This window comes from Octopus sinensis, linkage group LG9 (genome assembly GCF_006345805.1).
Source record: "Octopus sinensis linkage group LG9, ASM634580v1, whole genome shotgun sequence".
NCBI classification, from domain to species: domain Eukaryota; kingdom Metazoa; phylum Mollusca; class Cephalopoda; order Octopoda; family Octopodidae; genus Octopus; species Octopus sinensis.
Genome location: NC_043005.1, coordinates 32,093,229 through 32,116,388, shown reverse-complemented (window position 1 = coordinate 32,116,388; position 23,160 = coordinate 32,093,229). Strand labels below are relative to the sequence as shown.

The 23,160-nt window shown below is 37.5% G+C and overlaps 1 protein-coding gene across 9 annotated transcripts in view; it reads right to left on the bottom strand.

Moving 5' to 3' along the window:
• Positions 1-14,924: 14,924 nt before the first annotated feature.
• LOC115215942 (ubiquitin-associated protein 2-like) overlaps positions 14,925-23,160 on the bottom strand; it is a 107,191-nt gene continuing 98,955 nt past the window's right edge. For 4 of the 9 annotated variants that reach the window (XM_029785311.2, XM_029785312.2, XM_029785314.2 and 1 more), the window contains 5 exons: positions 22,699-22,868; positions 21,833-21,929; positions 20,843-20,916; positions 17,518-17,691; positions 14,925-15,393 (listed from right to left, as the gene is read on the bottom strand). In XM_029785311.2, coding sequence (XP_029641171.1) covers positions 15,292-15,393; positions 17,518-17,691; positions 20,843-20,916; positions 21,833-21,929; positions 22,699-22,868 — 617 coding nt within the window. In that variant the 3' untranslated portion in view covers positions 14,925-15,291. The remainder of the gene's footprint in view (positions 15,394-17,517; positions 17,692-20,842; positions 20,917-21,832; positions 21,930-22,698; positions 22,869-23,160) is intronic. The other 5 variants (XM_029785317.2, XM_029785316.2, XM_029785318.2 and 2 more) reach the window with 2 other exon arrangements.

Genomic DNA, 23,160 nt, shown 5'->3' with positions numbered 1-23,160 from the left:
GTGAGGTGAATACCCACGTCTTCACAGCATACCATATACACATATATGTACACACACACATATATATATCATCATCATCATTGTTTAGTGTCTGCTTTCCATGCTGGCATGGGTTGGACGGTGCAGTTGGGGTCTAGGAAGCCAGAAGGCTGCACCAGGCCCAGTCTGATCTAGCAATGTTTCTATGGCTAGATGCCCTTCCTAACGCCAACCACTCCATGAGTGTAGTGGGTGCTTTTTACGTGCCACTGGTACAGGTGCCAGACGAGGCTGGCAAACGGCCACGATTGGATGGTGCTTTTTACGTGCCACCGGCACGGAAGCCAGTCGGGGTGGTGCTGGCAATGGCCACGTTCGGATGGTTCTCTTTTGTGCCACCAGCACTGGTATCACAGCTACAATTTCCATATACATTTATATGCATAAAAACACATCTAGACATGTTTACATATATGTACACATTTGAACACACACACACATATAAATAGATAAGATTTTATGAAGTAGCCAGCATGATATATATATACACATATCACCATACAAACACACTGATAAACTTTAACATACACCTACACACATATATGCACATCCATACAAACATACCCCTACATATATTTTTTTATGTATACACATATATAGAGAGACATCTGTATATAACTGTGAATTTATAAAAAAAAGTAGGTATAAAAGTACATAATCATACATAGCTTTAATTACTCAGACAGTGGTTGGTGTTTTCATGTGGATTGTTGGGATAGTAATTCTGACAGCTTTAGTATTATTTTTGGTTTAGTTTTGGTGTGCATTTACTAATAAAGTATTCTACTTTTGCTTTACAAAAATATTCATTTTCTGTCCCTATTTTAAAGATGGGGAATATTTTGAATTTTCTTTTGCCACATTTCTCAAAATGTTCACTGCAAGTTGTTTTTAACAGAGGTATCATGGATTTGTTGTTTATGTACCCTTACTCTTTCATATAATCCAATACCCATTTCCCCAATGTAGTATTCTTTGCATTCAGGGCATGTGGCACAGTGAATCAGGTCAATTCACATTTTTAAAATGTAATTTGCTCTCCTTCAATGTAATCACATGTTCAACAATGAGGGTCACCACATTTTTGAACTCTCTTTGTTGCTTCTCTTGTAAATCTTTCTTTAGTTAAGAGCTTTTTTAGGTTGGGTGCTTGGCATCTGCAATGTATTTTTTCTGATTCTGTCATTAGTTTGTTCATTTGTGATGATTGTTAAAGAATTGGGAGATATCTTTTAGCAGTATTGACAATGTCATGATTTCTTGGGTTGTGGGTGGTGACAAAAGGAAAGCTTAGGAGCTCATTTCTATTTTTATGTGTTTGTTTTCCTCTGAGTTCTGTAGTTGGGATACTTTTCACTTTTATAATAGCTCAGTCAATTAGTCTAGTGGGATATTTTTGTTTTTCTATGAATATGCTTAATTCTTGTTATTTTTTATACTTTAATTCTGCATCTATTTACTATAGTGCACATTCATTTTGTCATATTAAAAGATATATTTCTTTTAGTATGCAAGGGATGGGAGGAACAAAAGTTCAAGTATTGGTTTGTGTTTTTAGTTTATAGAAAAGATGTTTTAATGGTGTTATCCTCTTTAATTATAAGTTTGTCCAAAAATAGTAATTTCTTGTGTGCCATTGCATAGTGAATTTTATTGATGTATGTAGATTATTTAGATGTGAGTGAAAGACTATGGATATTATCCAACCATTTTCTTCTTAGTCTGCCTGCAGGCCTCCTGCTGGTTGACTTGGCTTGAAAAAAACCTGTCTTGTGTGATTCTTTCCTGTGACATTCTTATCACATATCCATATAACCACAACTGTGGCCTCTCAATGCAGAGAAGTAGCAGCTCAGTCTGGAGAGATTCCTTGATCTCCAAGCTGTATACCTTGTTCAGTAATATTACTACAGAGATCCTTCAGAGGACCCCCATTTCAGCTACTTGTATTCACGATCATACTCTTTCAGTCAGTATCTAACATTCACGACCATAGGTGAAGATAGGTGTAAAAACTGAATTGAAAATTGTGAGTTTGGTTTTTTTACCAACCTCTTCTGTTCTGAGGATCAAATTCTGGGACTGGTGTATTACTGTGCCAGCACCTGCAATTCTAGCATCCAATTCAGCCTTCTGCTTCCTATCACTCATGAATACAACCCTGAGATACTTAAACTTCTTCATATGCCTGTGATTTGCCACTAACATGCAGAGTGTATTGAGAAGACCAATGTGTCAGTCTTTACAATACTAATTCCTACCTTGCAACACTCAGCAGCAAATTCATTCAGTGCTTGCTGGGAATCACCTTCCAATGAGTCAAGTAATACTATACATAATAATAATAATAATAATATATCATGGCTCGGCTTCGCGAACAAAGATCAGGAAGGCTGTCCAAGTCGTGTGCATGCACGCTCATTGACTAACAAGTCTGATATGGGAAAGGCAGGTCCGTGAGCAATGTCCACAGACGAAGGTAACATCCGGTGTGGTGTCAGAGGCAGCTCACACCTTCCTCCTGCGTCTCTTGTCTTTAAGTGTGTCTCTTCTTTGTTCCTCAAACTCGCTGACTGCGTTGAAGTTCGTATGGCGCCAGACATCACGGTCCACACCCAGGTTTGACCAGCATTGGTAGTCAATATGACATACTGTTAGAGACTTCTTGAGGCAGTCTTTGTAGTGCTTCCTCAGAGCTCCTCTCACATGGTGGCCGGTGGAGAGTTCGCCAAACTTCCTCCTGGCACAAGCTGTCAACATTGAGTTTCTTTACGGGGTTACCTTTCTTCTTGGGTTTGGGTTTGAACTGCAGTTTGAGTTTGCAGCGGACAAGGTGATAGTCGGTGTGGCACTCTGCACTGGGCATCACTCTTGTGTGTAGAACATCTTTCAGGTCCTGCTGGCGCACAAGCACATAGTCAAGTAGATGCCAATGTTTGGACCGGGGATGCATCCAAGTTGTTTTCAGATGGTCTTTCTGTTGGAAGATTGTGTTGGTAATAGCAAGTTGGTGCTCTCTGCAGAATTCGAGCAGAAGGTGCCTGTTGTCATTACAGCCACCAATGCTGTGTCTTCCAAGGACTCCTTTTCAAGCCTCAGAGTCCCTCCCAACTCGTGCGTTGAAGTCACCAAGGATCAGGACCTTGTCGTTTGCAAGGGTGTTGTTCAAGAGTCTGCACAGATCAGAATAGCTGTCTTTGTCCGCAGGATCTGCCAGTAGAGTTGGAGCATAAACACTGAAGAGCGTGAGATGTTTGCTCTCCAGCGGTAGGCGCATGGATATGATGCGGTTCGAGTGGCCTGTGGATAATGTTTCCAGTTTGGGGTGATGGAATTCCTCACCATGAGTCCTACACCCAACACTCGTTTTTCAGATGATGGTTTCCTGGACCAGAAGAGGGTGTAGCCAGCGCTGCATTCTTTGAGGCTGCCCTCGTCAGCGAAGCGGACCTCACTGAGAGCTGCTATGTCAATGTTGAGACGGGAGAATTCATGGGCTATGAGAGCCGAACAACGTTCCGGGTGGCTGCTGTCAGCCTTGTCAAGCATGGTCCTGACATTCCAACAGGCAACTTTCAACTCCTGCTTACTTTTCTTTGGTTTTGTTTCCATGTTTGTTTGACATGTATATATATATATATATATATATATATATATAAGAAAAATGAATAATGAGGTGATAGTGGAAAGTAACCAGTTTAACCAAGAAAAGTGTTTCTCTCCCGCCTCCCCACTCTCAATGGGAATTGTTTCTTCATGGATTGGTGGCCAGATGAGTTATTTGTAAGCTGTACCAAACTTTAGGGAGAGGTCTACAAAACAGATCTAAGTGTTATTGTTATTAAATTGATTCTTACTGAGAAGGTTGGCCTTCACTGATAGAATAATACTGCAACGCAACATAGGTGACTAATCAATATAAATGTGGTTCATACTTGTTCAACTTGATGCTAGTTTTGAGACAATATAGCAAGCTGGAGAAGTATAATTGATAGTGGAAAGAATTTTAAGATAGTTTTACCATCAAAATAACATTTTTATTGAATGTTTAAACACTTATCAATTTTTTAAATTTTTTTGTCCTGTCAACTTTTTAGTGTTGAGATGAGGGAAAGCATGAAAGAAGAGAGGGGCTATAGACTTCAGTCTATATGCTTGTAGACTTGCTATAGACTTGAGTCTATTTGTCTATAGAATAGGTGTGGTTAGTGCATTTAATGTTGTTCACGTTAAGTTGCCCAGGTTAGTGGTTGGAACACAAGTAAGTAGTGTATTTCTGGGGTGTGAAAGGTTCAGTAAAGGGTTTGCTTTATCATTTTATGTAGGCCAGGCAGAAGGAATGTTCGCTCTTTACTTTCACTAGGCAGGAGAAATATATGAATTTGAATGGGCAATAGCTGGAATATTTATGACAAGACTGGTGTTATAAAGGGTAATGTTTTGATGGTGGAGCATAGTTCTTCTGTTTTGTGTTAATAATGGTGGTAGAGGAGGAAGAGCAAGGGAAAGGTCCATGATTTAGTTATAATTTAACATTACTTTCAGTTGTCATTGTTCTCTGTTGTGTAATACAACAATGTGAGAGACCAGCTGGAGCTGTAATGAAACTTTAACTCCATATTAAAAGAAATCTAAAAACAGTTTCATCAGCTGAAAGCATGAATTCCACCACTTCCACAATAACTCTTGATTGAATCTCATTTTTCTGTCTAATTAATAGGTCATTATGCTGATGAATTTTAATGACTTTCTACAGCAACTAAATTATCAAAAAAGAAAAATGTTTGTAGTTGTTCTTTTAACAGTGCATCTGAGCATAAGCTTATCATTATTGTTGTTGTTGTTATTAGTGAGGGTGCATGGCCTAGTGGTTAGAGTGTTGCATTCGTGATCACTAGATTGTGATTTCAATTCCTAGACCAGGTAGTACATTTGTTCTTGAGCAAAACATGTAATTTCCTGTTGCCCTGCAATTATTTCAGCATCTGATACGTGGTACACAAGACACCTGTTCAGACAGCATTCAGACAGAAGACTGCCTAACAAAAATAGAAGCTCTCACCAAACTGGAACAACACAACAGTGTATTCTTCATGGGTGGCCTTAACTTCCCCAATGTGGAATGGCCTGGCAGGCAGATGCTCCCAGGGATGACACACCATCAGCAAGCACAGGCAGAGTCCCTGCTCCATCTCACAAATGCCTCTTTCATGGAGCAAATAGTGCTGCAACCAACCAGGGCAAATAATATACTGGATCTCTGCTTTACAAACAATATAGATATTATCCATAATGTTAAAGTGATGCCGACATTGGTCTCGGATCACAACATAATAGAGCTGTCTATGTATGGACCAAAAGCTCCTGCAGACACACAGCCTATACGAAGCATCCACAATCTCTCCAAACTAAACTTTCATAAAGCAAATTGGAAGTTGATTGAGAAATAGATCCCCAAACAGGATTGGCCTAAATGTCTTTCCACACCAGACATTGGCATGAAACACAAACATGTCCATAATACAAGCCATATGTGACAAATATGTCTCAGTGTGCAGGGCCAGCACACACAAAAACAGGATCCCTAGGGAAAGGAAGATTCTTATGAGACAATGGACAAGGATTGCGAACCGCCTGAGCAAGCACACGAAGAGTGTCGAGAAGTTTCGCCTCAAGAGAATGCTTATGGAAATTGAGAAAAGTCTGCATCAGTCTCATGAAAAGGAGAGAGCAGATAAAGAAGCTTGGGTAATAGAAAATATCAAGTCAAACCCTAAAGCTTTCTTAAAGTTTGCCAAAGAGACAGCCACAGTGCACCAGAGGATAGGACCTCTCTTCCAAAAAGATGGCTCCCTCACAGGAAATCCCACGAGGATAAGTGAAATACTGAACGAACAGTTCCAAAGTGTGTTCACTACACCTCTTGGACACAGGCAAGTAAACAAACCAGAAGAATTCTTCGCCACTTTACCTGTAGCCAATGAGGCAAAAATTGAGTACATCAACATTGAAGATGATGATATCACACTGGCCATAGATGAGATTGACACAAACTCAGCTGCTGGACCTGATGGATTTCCAGCGATCCTTCTCAAATCATGCAAATGAGCCCTTGCAAAACTGCTACAGCTTCTTTTTCAGAGCTTTCTTGCAAGTGGTAAGCTCCCAGTCAAATTGAAAGAATGGGTAATATGCCCTATCCATAAGGGAGGAAGCAGAGCAGATGCTAAAAATTGTAGGCCTATCTCTCTGACCTCACATATTAGCAAAGTCATGGAACGAATAGTCCACAAGAAACTAATCATGTTCCTTGAAGAAAATGACTTGCTGACACCCAGCATGGATTTCAACCAGGTAGAAGCTATCTAACACAGCTCCTGCAACACTATGACTGAGTGTTAAAACAGCTCAAATGTAGATGTGATATATCTCAACTTTGCAAAAGCCTTTGATAAAGTCGACCATGGTATTATCTGTCACAAACTGCATGATCTAGGCATAGGCAGAAAACTTGGAGAGTGGCTGCACAACTTCCTAAAAGACAGAAGGCAGGCAGTTGTGGCCAATGGAGCCACCTCCAAGGAAACACAAATAACACGCGGTGTTCCATAGGGCACTGTCTTGGGGCCACTGCTGTTCATAGTGGCCCTTTCAGGCATGCCCTCAGTTGCTAAGATGACCACCCTTGCTAGCTATGCAGATGACACAAAAGTCTTCCACACAATACAAAACCCTGGAAATATTGCACATCTGCAATGGGAGTTGGATACAATATACAGGTGGGCTGAGGACAACAACATGCAGTTTAATGCAGGGAAGTTTCAGGCCCTGCGCTACCGGCACACAAAGGTAAATGACATGCAGACCGGATACACTGGCCGGGAAGAGTTGTAATTCCTGAGTCAAAATCTGTGCATGACCTGGGCATTGACATGAGCAATGATGCATCTTTCCAAGTGCATATTACCAGTTTGGTAATAAAATGCAGACGGCTAGCTGGATGGATTCTCCGAACTTTCAGAACAAGAGAGGAGACACTGATGGTCCTTTGGAAAACATTCATCCTCAGCCACTTGGACTACTGCTCCCAGCTATGGTCACCACACAATATAAGGTTAATAGCAGAACTCAAAGCAATCCATGTACAGACGCAAAAGGGCTAGCAGTTGGCCAATCGGTCACGTGAGAAGAGAAGAGAGAGAAAAAGAGGAACAAAGGAATTAAGAAGAGAGAGAGAGAGAGAGAGAGAGAGAGAGAGAGAGAGAGAGAGAGAGAGAGAGAGAGAGAGAGAGAGTGTGTGTGTGTGTGTGTGTGTGTGTGTGTGTGTGTGTGTGTGTGTGTGTGTGTGTGTGTGTGTGTAGAAGTAGATAGACGGAAGAATAAAGGAGTGGCAAGAAAAAAGAGAGTCAGGGACATAGTGAAGTGAAAAGTGAGTAAGAAAGGCAAAGAAACGTGAGAGAGAGGTGGGGAGAAAGCAAGAACGAAGCATGAAAAGGTTGAAAAGTCATACAAAATTTAGTGAAATGTGTACTTACATATAAGAGAACAAAGTGTACGTATGCCACTAGGTGTTGTCCAGATGTTTTGTGTTCTTGTCCCATTTTGTATTTTATTTTATATATATATATATATATAGTGGTGTACGTACACTTTGTTCTCTCTCTATATATACATACATATATATGTGTGTATATATATACATATGTATATTCTTTCACTTGTTTTAGTCATGCTGGAGCATCACCCTTAGTCAAACAAATCGCCCCAGGACTTATTCTTTGTAAGCCTAGTACCTATTCTATTGGGCTCTTTTGCCGAACCTCTAAGTTATGGGAACATAAACACACCAAGATTGGTTTCAAGTGATGGGGGGGGGGGCGCTAACACACACACATATAGACAAGCTTTCGTGGAATGCACTTTATCAAAAATTCTAGGAAAGGTGAAAGGACTAAATTCGTAGAATCAAAATAGAGAAAGTGACACTCATGTTTCCCTGAAAAGGAGACAGAAAGCAGCAGTAATAAAATGAAACTAATTGTAAGCCCTACTAGTCAGTGAGTAGGTAACTTTCAATCCGTAAAGTAATCTCTTCTCAACACTAACGAATGATCAATAATGTATAATATATAATCAATAAAGGAATATTTTTTGACAAGCATCATTTCTTTCCTTACCACATGGATGGTGGAATTCACATTTTCAGCTGTTGTAGATATTTTAAGTGGAAAAAGAAATAAATTAGATGTCAACAGTAGCGAAACAATCAGACTAAAACTAAATGAGTTCATTAAAATTGATTATGATATCTTGTGTCAGAAACACCAATATCAAGCTAGTCACCAGCTGAATGGACTAAAAATGACGACTTTATGAAAAATGATTTTGATATCTTGTGTTTATCTTTAGTTTGCTAAAATAAAGTTTAAAGTGTAAATAGACTATTTTGCCTTTTCATTAAGTATCTTAGTGTGAAGATAAATGGTCCCTGAGCTGAAAAAGGTTGAGAACCACTGGTTTAGACCACAAGTGAACCAAACCCCTCATATTCTATACTAGCATGGATGGGATATACACACACACATATATAAACTTTTTATTTTTTCATCTCATTATATATACTTTTATGTATTGTATATTCTTGCTTGTCTTTGGAGCACTCAGCATCATTATAAAGTGTTTTAGCAATGCAGTACAAATTGCACATGACTTACTTTCTGCACAGGCCTTTCTAACATTATTGTTAACACTTATCTTCATTGCGACGTCTTACTTTCCTTCTATGCTCTTTTGTAATTTTGCATGTCCTTTTGTGTTATGGTGTCACAAGAGCTGTGGCGTTAGGGCTAGACCTCTTGGGTTGGAGGTACCAAGTCACCAACTCGTACACAGCTGGCCTTTTGGTAGATGTAAATTCATTTCCTCAGCAACTGAAGGTAATGGTGAAATTTGGTTTCTCTGTTTGGTATCTGAACAACCCCTTTTTTAGGGACAGCATTGCCCACCAAAGTATTTGGAAGCGTTTAAGAAAAGTTGCTTACCTCATGAAAATCTGGTCAGTTTAGCACAGCTGGCAGGTGTGCATATAGCACTGAAACAATAGAATTTAGTAATGCCAACCAATGGGCCTTAAGATTTCTTGTAGGAATGTTTGCATGTTAGCTGATAATGCAAGAGTTTATCCTCAGCATAAAACTGTCATTCTTGCTAAAGAACTATGAAAAAAATTCTGTAGATATTGCAGCACTTAGAAAGCTGCTTAAGTTACTACTAGGTACAAGGTATTCTAGAAGGGAAAGGAGGACAACATATGGAAGCAAGTGTAGGATTTGCCATTAAAAAATGAGATAGTGTCAAAGTTGAGCAACTTGTACAAGTACATACAAGGGGTGTTCATGAAAGATTTCCCTTGACCCATTTCTTAAGGACTGGAATAAATGAAACTTTGCATAATCATTAGTCATTTTCTAGATAGCCACCACCAATGGTGATACACTTCTTCCTTTGCTTTACGCAGCTGTGAAGATCTTGTCTGTAGCAGTTGGCAGGTTGCATCTAGAGCCAAGTCTTTACCTTGGAAATAAATTCATCATCATCCAAAAAATGCTTCCTCTTCACTTTTTTGGAGGTGGTGTGTTATCAGGTTTCCATTGCTTCAACTGGACACGAGTCTCTGGATCATAGTGATGGACCCATGTCTTATCCTGTGTGGTAAGTCAGCTGAAAAAGTTCTCAATTTCTTCACTCATTGCCAAAAAAGCTTGGGAGCAATTGACTCTTTCCTCCTTCTGAAAAAGTGTGAGCATCTGGTGGGGTCATGAATGATTTTTTCCATGGACCCTACATTTATCTTCACTTCTTGGGCTAGTTGCTGAATAGTTATATGACGATCCTCTGAAATGGTAGCTTCCACTTTATGTATGGTGTCATCATGAATGGTTGAATGTGGTCATCCAGGAATAGGAGCAGTTTCCACTGATGTCTGACCACATCTGAATTGGTGACACCAGTGCTTGCCTATGTTGTATGATGGTGCATTGTCACTATAACTTTCTTTAATCTCATCAAAAGTCTCTTTTGGTGTATGACCTTTCAAGTTTAAGAACCTGATCATTGATTGGCATTCAACTGCTTCCATTATAACACCTTGGTCCACTACAACAGCTGTAAAAGACAAATGACTCCCAGTGGAAAGCTGCAATTTACAATGTGACATGTATGATACCTGTACAAGATCTGTTTCCTGCAATAACCAGAAGTCAAGGGGAATCTTTAATGAACACCCCGTGTATGCACTAACTCTAGACAGCAGTGAAGAAGTAAATCTTGAATTCTATAAAGCTTTATAAGAGTGTTTGTATAGTATAAACAATTTTGCTTGGTGACTTTATTGCTAGAGTTGGAACTGACTGGAACACAGAGATGTCTTGGAAGGTATGGGGTTGGGAAAATGAATAGTAATGGTTTGTTACTCCAACTTTGCATAGAGGTGGACTTAATTATATCAAGTACCCAGTTTAAACATAAAGAATGTCACATCACATGGATGCATCTGTGATTCAAACAGTGGCATCTAGTAAATTTTGTAATTGTTAGGTAAAGAGATCTAAAAGATGTACTTAATGTGCATTCCTTAAAGAGGGGGGACTATTATTAAGATCATGCACTTGTTAGAGCAAAAAAAAAACAAAAAAAAAAAAACACTAACATGACAAAATATCTTAAAGGCAGATAGTCTTACAATAAAACCCTACCAAAACACGTTAATGTAGGAAAGCTTAAATACTGATATGCAGAAAGTTTCGAGGAACCTTTCATCAATTCAGGATTCATCTTTATGGGATAAACTACAAGTTATATATCTCTTCTGAATTCCTTGGTTTTCAAACAGCAGATAATCAGGATTGGTTTGATGAAAATAATAGAGAACTCCTGCTATTTGAGCAAAGTCTGTACTCAGAAAATCACTCCTTCAGTATAATTTATCCTCTATTATATGCAAAAAGAAACAAAATGAGCTAATATGAGTAATAGCTGAGATACAGAGAGCAATAAGAAGTATGAAAGAAAATTGGAGGGATTTGTGAAAAGATATTCAATCGGCTGCTGATTGCCATGATGCTAAAAAGTTTTATGCTCTCATAAAAGGAAGATATGGTCCTGAAGTGGCAAGAATTACACCTCTACATGCAAGCAATGAGGAAAGACTACATCAATGGATGTTATTGTAAAATGATGGAAGGAAAACTTTTCTAATTTTTTTTTTTTTTTTTACTTAAAATTCTAATGTCAAGGATAACATTTCCAATCTTCAGCAAATGCCAGTCATTTATAAATTTAACAATATTCCTTCAATTGAAGAGGTTCAAATCTTGATTAATAGACCTAATCTTGGAAAAACACCAGGAATAAATGGAATTAGACATTTTCTGGTACGGAGGTTACCGAATGGCAAAATTGATGTGTAAAATAATTTGTGATGTACAGAAGATAGGAACAGTACCAAAAGCCTGGCGTGATGGTATTATAATCCCCATTTGTAAGGAAAAAGGTGCACAAGATATGGATATTCTTTGACAGATTAAACAAGATTTCAGTGAATGTTCTCCAAGAATCTCAATGTTGCTTTAGATCAAATAGGGGCATCATGGATATGATCTTTCCTGCATGTCAGGTGCAAGACATCATCAGCATCATTTAACATGTCTTCCATGCTGGCATGGGTTGGATGGTTTGACAGGAACTGACCAGGCTCCATGTTAGTTTTGACATGGTTTCTACAGCTGAATGCCAACCACTTTACAGAGTGTACTGGATACTTTTATGCAGCACTGGCAGGGGTGCATTTACATGGCACCAGCACCCACGAGTCCTCAAGATTAAAAACGCTCAGCTGGAGAGGGATGCAAGGACAACCACACCCTTACTTAGGTTGATGCCTTCTCAAGCACATTAAACTGCCAGGAGTCTCAGTCCCATCATCCCCTCTGTGAAACCCAATATCTGAACATCCTTTCTCACCACTTTGTTCCAGGTCGACCCCTTCTATATTCCCTCCACAATTACATGACTGTACAAATGCAGTCTTCTCTCTTTCACACATCTGATGCCTTGTATACCCAGTTCTTCTCACTTACACTATTATATATGCACACTGACATTACCCATTCAGCAGAGCATACTTCATTTCTTTCAAGTTTTTGCATATCTTCAGTAGTCACAGCTCATGTCTCACTGCCTGGTTTCATTTCTTTCAAGCCATTGCATATCCACAATATTCTCAGCCCATGACTCACTATCATGTAGCACAGTTGTTTGAATTGGATTTAGTTCAGGTCTCTTGATTTCACAAAGGCTTTTGACAGTGACTAGGCAGGCATTATGGGTATGTAGGTGGAAGTGGATGTAAGCTTGGCTGCCCATTACATTTAATGAACATAAAATCTTTTTATGATAGCATGACTGCATTTGTTAATGTTGAAAGAATGTTTTTCAGCATCTTTTAAAGTGGAAAATGGGGTGAAGCAATGAGATATTCTTGGACCAACATTATTTTCTCTATACTTTTCAGTTGTGATTGTAAAGACATTCAAAAGTTGTTGGGACAAGTGTATATATTTATTATAGAAGAACTAGTAAATTATTTAATTTGGGAAAGTTGTCAGCAAAAGCAAAAACATTTACCTTTTTAATAAGAGAATTATTGTGATGCAGGTGACTGTAACTTGGTAACCCATTCAGAGACCTGCATTACCTAATATTTAAACTTAATGAATCCTGTATGGTCTTTGAGCTAACATTAAGTTTAGATAAAACTTGTTTCAATCTGCTTCCAACTCATTATAAACCTGTTCATATTCTCCTAATGTTGTTGGAACCCTTCACCTGCTTGTATTGCACCCACCCATTCTCATCCCCTACACCAGAAACTCCCTTAGTCATAGTCTCTCACACCCATTATTACAATACAAGTTAACTGAGATAGTCAGAGAGTGTGACAAAATACTTAAGCTTCGACTAGTTTTGCTAAGTAGTAGAGCAACAATTATTTCTACCCATGCTCCCTCAACCAGGTCTGCCACACGAACAAAAGGATCGATTTTATTATACTCTTTTGCAGACTACCTTAAAAACAAATGACTGTGACCTTATTTTTGTGGCTGGTGACTTCGGGACATGTTGGGCAACATCTAGGTAGCTTTCATATGTGCAAGGTGGCCATGGAGTTGGTTACTGTAATAAGGAAAGAACAAGGCTACTGGAGTTCTTTGATGTAAATAACCTAATGATCTGGATAGATGAATGTGTCCTCCTTAAGCAAAGCACAAGTTTTAGATCCATCTTCACTACTTCATCTAAAGTTGGTCTTGGTCTCCCTCTTACACAAGCTCCATTTATTTTCAGTGTATGGCCCATCACTGCATACTGTCCTCCTCCATACAAATCACATTGATATACCAACACACACTTCACTCCTGTTCAGTTTTTCTCTTAGCCCATTTATGTTCTGTTGTTCATGTACTTATTTGAGTATAAAAAGTATGAATGCAACAATAGTCTAGGAAATTAGTACCAGTAAGTAGTGTGTGGATAGAGGGAGATGGGAAGGGAAGACCCTGCCCCCACAAAAAAAACCAACAACTTTGATCATTTTGCAATTTTTTTTCGTTTTATTTATATTTCCCCCCATGTTTTTTTTGGTCTTTTCTTTCCTTTTCAGTTAAATTTTTCCACTTTTCTTTATAATTTTTTTTTGTACAATGTTTTGTATAATATATAGAAAGAAATAGGAAAGGTTGGGGATGGAAGAGGAGAGAAAGAGGGAGACAGATTCACCATGCCTAAAAACACCAAGGTGAATCGACTAACATAACCATCACATGCACACAAAATATTTAGCCGGCAACGGTCAGGATATTTAACAGCAACTCCTGCTTAGTGGATATATATATATTCTCACATGACCCTAGAAATTTACAGAAATTCATCTGATCATAGCTGCAGTAAACGCAACATATTTTTAATTTTACTGATGAGCTCACCAGGTGTATTTTTGGAGGGGCAGGGAGCACTAGACTATGTGACTGTGTGTGCGCACGTGTACGTGTGTGTGTGTGTAATGTGTTTGGAAGCATGTACATGTGTTAATTTTTTTAACACGAACATGCAAATGGTTTATGTTTAAACAAAAACAAAAATAACATTTAAAGCTGAAGAGTCATTGGTATGTGTGTATATAATACACACACACAAACTGGTGTATAAATAGATGTACTATACACCAAAATAAGACATTTAAATGTAAATCCACAGAAACACACACAACTCAGCACTGCAGGAGAATTAAAATCAAATCAAAATAAAAAGGGAAACAAATTTACAAGTATATCTTTTTGTATCTACAATTCTGGTAGACATGTATACACTTACTGAAGGATACTGGCAGACACATATACAACCCACTGTGTGTATGTGTATATGTATATATATGAATGTATATACACACACGCATATATACACACGTCAGTCATACATATATACATACACGCGTGTATATATACAGTCACACACACACACACATATATATATATATATACATACATACATACATACACACACACATACATATATGGGTAATGCTCATTGTAATGGATTTTTTTCTAATGGCAAAGACTGCCATTTTGGTGCGAGACAAGTTATTCCAATTAAGGCACAATATCACATGCCACTGTTCCTATCTGGCAAAAAGTTGTTTGAAGTCTTTGTGCCAGGAAGCCTGGCACAAAAGTTTACAATACATAATTTGTGTATGTGTATACATACATACACACACACTTTATATATATATATATATATATATATATATATATATACATACATATATATATATATAAATACACATACACACACAAATATATATATATATACACACACACACACACACATATATACATACATACATAAACAAAAGGAATAGCCAAAACTGTACACAGAGCTGCTAAAAGACTATGAAACTAGTTAATGGTAGGTGGTATTGCTACATCAACATATTGCTGAGAGGTGTAGCCAACCCTATGGTAGGAATTTTCACACAGGCAGAGAGGTCTTGGTAAGAGGAGGGGAGCCCACCAAACAAGCTGACAAATGGCAGCAAACCCAGAAAGAGAGAAAGAGAGAAAAAGGTGGTCACCATAGCAACCTTTTGGAAGAGGTCACACCCCTGCAAGTGGGATTCACACAAGTGAGGTAAACTTAGGATGCACTCCAATAGGTGGGTGCATAATTTTTAGAACCTCCAGATTTTGGCTGTGTGCTAGCCTGCTGCGCACCACGGCTTGAGCCACCACTGGAATCCTGAAAAGAAAAGAGAGAAGTTTATTTCCCATAAATAGAAGCAGTGATGTATTAACACAAACAAGTTCATATACACTATATGTCAACAAGAAGCATGTTATATACATGTGTAATACATACATACATACAACAGAGAAATAGCAGCAATCTCTCTCTCTCTCTCTCTCTTTCTCTCGCGCATGCACACGCACACACAAGCAATTTCATAACCAACATACTAAAACCGAAACATGAAAGCAAGAAAATATTAACCACTATAGTTAACAACAACAACAATAATAATAAACTTGGTTACTGTGTGCAATAAAAGTGAAAAAATAAAAATGAGTGAAAGAAAAACGAAGGACTCATGTTGAGGCATTGCAAGGATGTAGGAGGATTAGAGACAAGAAGGAAGAGGCAGATGATTAATAATTTGGAATTACTATTAATTATTATTATTAGTTTTAAGTAATAATACAATGTGAAACTAAAGTAGCTGATAATTTAAATTTCTAACCATTACAAATTAAAAAGGGAATGCTTTTTGTCTGATTAGAACATGAAAAAGCTGGGCAGGTAAAAATATTACTTAAAAACAGGATGTAAAAGCAACTAATGACAGTGGCATTTTAAAAGATTTAAATTTCTAAAAGGTTTTAAAACTAAACTGGTGATATACTAATACTTAGAAGACTACAACTAGTTTAGACACTAAAACTTGCAAATCAAGTTTCAAGGAATTGCCAAACATATGAGCTTTTAAGAACTTTGCTGTAAAATTAGTATTCTTCAGCCAATTAAGTAAATTGGAACGACAAACTATTTTCAGGTACATTTAAATAAAATTTTAAATGTATTTCAATTTGTAACTAGGGTGGGTGGATGAAATATTGATGGAGCTAATTTTAATACTGGAAAATATGGCGAAGCAAATATTTATAATAAAGACCTAAAGCAACAACAAAAAATGGGAAAAAAATGAAATAAAATAGAAAAAAAAAAATTAAGATTGTTAAAAAAAATAGAAAAAAGAAAAAAAACAAGAAAAGAACTGGGGAACATTTTAATAATAAAACCATGTGACACTGGATAAAATCAAGGTCACTATATTTAAGTTATTTTTGCTCATCAATCTTTAGTCACAATGCAATGACTAAAATAAAAATGCAGCCACCAGAGTTATCTGCAACAGCACCACCCACCACAGTTGTTTTAGTTTTTTATTACTTGGGTAGAGCCAATCGATATTGATACTTTGGGAGTGATTGGTTTTACTTGCCTTTCTTCATATCATCATTATTATTATTGTTGTTGTTATTATTAATAGTATCATCATTAAGCACCACATCCATTATCATTAACTATTACAGATGAAGCTAGTCATATGGAGGGTTGTAAAGCAGGATTCCATATCATAAATAAGCCATGACACAAAAGGCTATTAATGGCGAAACACAACCAAAACTCAGATATAAAGAACATCACAGCTGTCCAATATAAGCTGTAAAACCACAGCCATCCAGTCTAAGCTGTTAATACCTCCACTATAATATACAACATAATACTTACTGATTTCTACCAGGTTTCATCTCATGACCAATAAATAAGACTCATGAAGAGACTTAAGTACTAAATCTTAAAAGATCTTTTTTTTTTTCAAGTCATAATTACATCTAAAAATCCTTTTCACTGGTCTACCACCACCACCACCATCATCATCTTCAAAATAATATACACTTAAGGAATAAATTAAAAAAAAATTATTGCAAAACGAAAGGTGGAAAATGTTAAAAAATACTGGAGTTAAAGCAAGTGTTAGGAGGAAATGCTAAAAAGCAAGCTTATATGGTGGCAAATACCAGTGATCGGACTAAAGTGCCATCATAAACTTCCCAACAGAATTCATTAATCTCCATGACCATACGATGCCATTCATACACACAAATACACAGTAAGGTAGCTTACTAGAGCAGCAAGGCTTATTAAGTTTAGTAGAAGAGAGTTAAACAGACAAACCACTTCAACGTCTGCAGGCTATGTAACACTTCTCTACAGCTCACCCTAAGCATTAGTAACAAACAACTGCAAGTGGAGACTAGGCTGCTTGCAGCACAGAATTGCACATTACTTCATGCAACTGACCTGTTGCAGGGGGTGGTGCAGCATCTGGGAATGAGGCTGATGGGTCACAAGGGGTACAAATGGAGTCCCATATGGAGTGGTGGGAGCACCCATTGGACCTGCCTGGGTTCCTGTAGCTAGCGGCAGGCTGAACGGGGGGGGAGTCCCCGTATGAAAGCCTTGTTTTTCAAAAGCCTAAAAGTATAAAAAAAAAGAAAGAAAAAGAAAGAAAAAGAAAAGAAAAGAAAAATTGGATAAATATTTTTTTTTCTTTCAATAATTAAACTGAAATATGGTTTAGAATCCACCCTAAAAGATTTTCTAAATTAAAACTGAAATTATTTTGAGAGAAAGTATTAAAGTTTATTTAATCATTGGTGTAGTAGCCATCATCTGGCTTACTGAGTTTCATCCAGCCAATGTGCTGTCGTTCCGCTAAAACTTAAATACGATAGATGAGAAATCTTTCCTGTTTTAGAGCATGCTGTCCTTGTTGCCACGGATACCAAAATATACTTTTAGGTACAAATTTAAATTAAGAGAGACACTAGCCCATGTCATGTCAACTTGGAAGACTATGAGAAAAAAAAAAAAAAATACAGAGAAATATGTAAATATTACAGAATATAAAAAAAAAAACCAAAAACAAACAAACAAGCAAATTAAAATACTAAATTATATTTAGACATTTCAGTGTAGTTGCTGTTTTTTTTTCTGTGAAAAGGTATATATAAAAAAAGTTGTTTTTAGTCATTAAATGTTGACAGAAGACAACTGGTAGTTACATCTAAAAAAAAAAGACTACAATTTTGTTCAATTCTGAGTTGCCGGAAATTTAGATACTGTTAGTACAAATAAGCCAGCTTGGTCTAAATAGTTGCAGAGAAGTGAAAGATTCCCTCCCTCTCCTATACAAAATTACTCTATCATCATCATCGTTTAATGTCTGCTTTCCATGCTAGCATGGGTTGGACGATTTACTGAGGTCTGGCAAACCAGATGGCTGCACCAGACTCCAATCTGATCTGGCAGGAGTCTGGTGCAGCCATCTGGTTCGACAGACCTCAGTCAAAACGCCCAACCCATGCTAGCATGGAAAGCAGACGTTAAACAATGATGATGATGATGATAGAGTAATTTTGTATAGGAGAGGGAGGGAATCTTTCACTTCTCTGCAACTATTTAGACCAAGCTGGCTTATTTGTACTAACGGTATCTAAATTCCCCTAAATGTCGGACAGTTCTCCTATTCATACTCATGAACTTCTCCAAACATAACTCCTTATATCCTTTACTTTACACTTTATCATCGTCTGGCATTTATCTGTAACCATTCCCTCTAGAGACTGGTGTCTGCTGGGGCTCAGCCAACAGCCTAGATTTAAACTCTGCCCTCAAAGCTGGTGCCTCTCCATTATCTTTCACAACTCTCTACATACAGATGCTCCAAACACCCATCATCTCTTTTTCCTATCCAAACTCAACATATGCTAGGCCATGTCCGTATCTAATGTACTGTCCGATCACTGCTTCATTGTCATTACCCACCCCCATATTACATCATTTCCTGGACCCTATAAACTAGCTGATTGGTTGCAATTCACTACTTATCAAGAGCAGTACATGTACTTCAGCCATGACCCATCCTCTTAAGCATGTCCCTTTCATATCCTAAACAATAAAAACTTGTACTCCCAGAGTCCCCTCATTACAGCAAGTCACCCACACCAACAAACAGGATAGCATTTGTCTAGTGCTACAACTTCTGGAGCACTAACTATCTCTGTATGCCATGCATAACCCTCAAGTCCCTCCTAAGTTCCAAATGCAACTGAACCATTTGGTCTCTGAAATCTTCCATTCCTTCACTTCTCAACCATAATGATTCTAAGCAATACTCATGTAGAGAAAACCCTCAGATTTGTTCCACAGTAAATCTCCAAACTATCTCTTTTCATTCAAACTCACCACTACCATGCATACATCACACCCACTAGCAAAGTATTTCAGATCACTTCAAACCAATAAGTCTACTAGCCTTGACACAGTTTATTCAGTTTCAGAGCAAGCTCCATTCCTCCTCAAGCTCTTTAGTCTTTCTATACAGAGACATCTCAATCGTTGGAAGTCTGTTACAATGTTCCATTCCCACGATCCTACAGTAATCAAAGCCAATGGAGAGTCATTGGAACTGACCGTCACCAACACCTCAAAACTCTCCCTGCTTAGGTCATTCATTAGCATGCTCTCATCGCACACGTATTTCATGGAAGTATTGCCCTCAACATCAACAGAGCGTCTGACAAAGAATCTCCTGTCAAAACTGTCCACCTATGGTTTCCATTCTTCTCTTGCTTCCCATATTGTTGCATATCCTAACAGACCCACACTATCAACTTAGGTGTGCATCAGGGGCCAGGCTTGTCTCCTCCCCCAACAACACTCATTCCAACACATTCTTTGCTCTCCGGCTTTGCACACCCAAACACCACACACATGTAGCTTAAACATTTTACACTATAAACACACACCCCAAAAACATCCTCCACTGGAACCATGTCAAGCCATCACCCTCATCAAAAAAACCCCCATACCAACAAAATGTACCACCACTCTTCCCAAATAAAAATGGCATGCAACTATAACTTCTACAAGGCCTCACTGACACTTCAATTTAGCAAATACTGTTGTTCCTGTGCATGTCCAAAAAAATACCTCAGCCCCCAGTGACTATCAACTTCTCTACAATGCAATAATGCTGCCAAATCTGGGATGAAACTGTTATTGTCACACACCTACATAGCTAAAATCACATGTTCACTTGACAAGTTAGCATTAAGTTATTAACATATCTCAAGTTCTAGGCTCTTGGCATGCTGTTTTACCTTGTCCAAGACTAACTACATGGGCTCTATATCATGGAGCTGGTTCATTCAAGTCTCCATTTATCACCCAGTGTTCACCTTCCCCAACTTTTCAAACCACTGTTAGTCCTTCCTCCATAAAATTCTACCATTTTCTGTGAAGGTCAGGCACAGCCCCTTTCTCCAGGCCTAACTCAGACAAATCATTTGAAGAGATAATTATGCCAATGTTGATTCATATATAAAAAAAACCTAAGGATTGCAAAGCATTAGCTGATAACTTTAGTAATTAACACCAAGAGATAATGATACCTTGGACAGTGATAAAGTTAATAATTTAAAATGTAAAAAAAAAAAAAAAAGAAAATTTTAAAATTAGAAAAAATAAAAAGTAAAAAAGCCTTTTCTTAAAAACAAAATAGTAGGAAGAAAGAACCTAACTATATTAAAAAACAAATGATACAAAAATATCTAAAACTTACTGGTCCATGAGATTTTCCGTAACCAGAACCTGGGATGTCAGCAGTTGATGCAGCTCCTGAACCAACACCACTTGCTGTAAGAAAGTATTCAACAGAGAAATATGTTAATTTAAATAATGTACTATTGTTTACATTGGTTTTAAGCAATTAAGGATCTCTGAAAAGGAGAAAATTTTAATCTTTTCTTTAGAATACTGATACTACAGCAAAAGCACCCAGTACACTTTAAATGGCTGGCATTAGGAAGGACAGCCAACTGAAGAAACCATTCCAGAACAGACAGATAATGGAACCTGGTGTGGCCCCTGACCATACCAGCTCTGATCAAACTGTCCAATCCATGCCAGCAGGGAAAATGGATGTTAAATAATGATGATGAACATGTCACTATTAAAAAATGTATGTATGACTGAATTTTAAAATTTATTTTTAACTGAAACTTTTTTGCACATCTGGATATGTTTTGGAAGAGATTAATTTAGCTGACCTGTACATTTCATAAGGGAAAATGAGCAAAAAAGGGTTAGGAAACCATTTTTATTGTTTGTCTCAGGTCTAATGTGACACCACTTCACAAAATACAAATAATATAGTGATTTAAACCTTTCATTACCTATCAACTTGGACAGTAGATACAACCTCTGATCATGTTATCCTGAGCATAACCATGAAGTTTGAGAGGTGGGGAACAATGGGTAAAGTTCTTGTGTATCAGGTATACACTTTTTAAGTTCTCTGTTATATCTACTCTTAATTTTGAAGATTACACTAATTAACACCATCATGGTTTCATCAGTAACAATATATAACTTTGACATAAGGCCAGCAGTTTTGAGAGAAAGGGGAAGTCAGTTACATTGACTCCAGTACTTCATTGGTTCTTAGAACAATTTTTAGAGTTTGCGGCATGAGAATCCACTGATCTAATATTATCCAAGTTTCTTAAAAAGAAATTCAGAGTAGGTGCTGTAAAATGTTGAATTATCTTACTTTTACCACCAGTATTGTATGCATGAGATCCATAATTCTTTTGATACTGTGCAGTACCAGTATTTCCACCATGGGCAGTGTTTGTTACAGGTGGCATCTGAAATGATAAACATGTACTTTTATTGAGACTTGACACTACACACATATAAAAGGAAATGAGGTGCAATACGTAAATTAATTGATTTTCAATAAGCAATCACAAGTGAGTTATAATCAATGATGTAATACAGAATATGTAAACAGCAGCAATTCAATGTTATTACAACCTAATGCTACCACACGATGTCCTTACAACTGTTAAAATACTGATTGATACTAAATTAACTGGGTGCAATTTTATTCTAATACCAGCATTTTGTCCCCTATCCATAAAATAACAGTAAATCTTATGACTGACAACCAACTTATGTAAATTGAACAGTGACGTAGCAAATACAACTTATGAGTGTTGAACAAGACTAAGAACTTTTCCAATTGAGAATAAATCATTGAAATTTTAAGTAAAAATACATTATATATTTTCCGGACTGCCATGTTAGCTTGGTTATAACTATTAATATCCAATACTGCTGCCATAGTCTCCTTTAGAGAGAATTAGAAATAATGATATTTCTACATTATATACAGTTTAATAAATAATTTTTAAAAAGCCCTAACAAAACCCAGAAGCTGAAATGTTAGAAGGTAGTTATAAAACTGAGAACAATTAACAAAAAGTAACACCTGATTGAAAAGTTTAAATGCTAACAGATATTAGGAACCTGAAATATATGACCTTATTTGGTTACTTACTCACTGAACATCTTAAATCTGTAAGCAATGTTGTTGAGTGGAGATGTAATAAGGAAAGTAATAATAGCACTTACTGCAAACATTGTGTGATATTGAAACCCTGCAGCTCCTGGCAACATGGAAGGATAGTAGTAAGGGTAATGAAGATTTATATAGGGTTGCTGGTGAGCTGACTGACTTGATTGTTGCTGTGTTGTTGGAATTGGAGATTGTGCTTCAACTCGGCTCAATTTGTTGTCAGTAGCTAGAGAGAGAGAGGAATGTACTTGATATAAGCATTATTACAGAAAGACAACATTTGTAACATCTGGCCACGAGGTAATAAAACAATAAATACTAAACACCCCCACTGTCTGTATCCTCTCTTATGCTCACCGTCTTGTTCCTTGAGTCTGCTCTAGCACCCCAATGCTATCTTCATCTTATTTCTTTCAGCCATGTATCTCCTTTATAGCAAGACACCTGTGCCTGTCCCTCTATAATATTTTAACATTCCAACACATCACAGTCACCCACCTCCACCTTACCCTCCAATA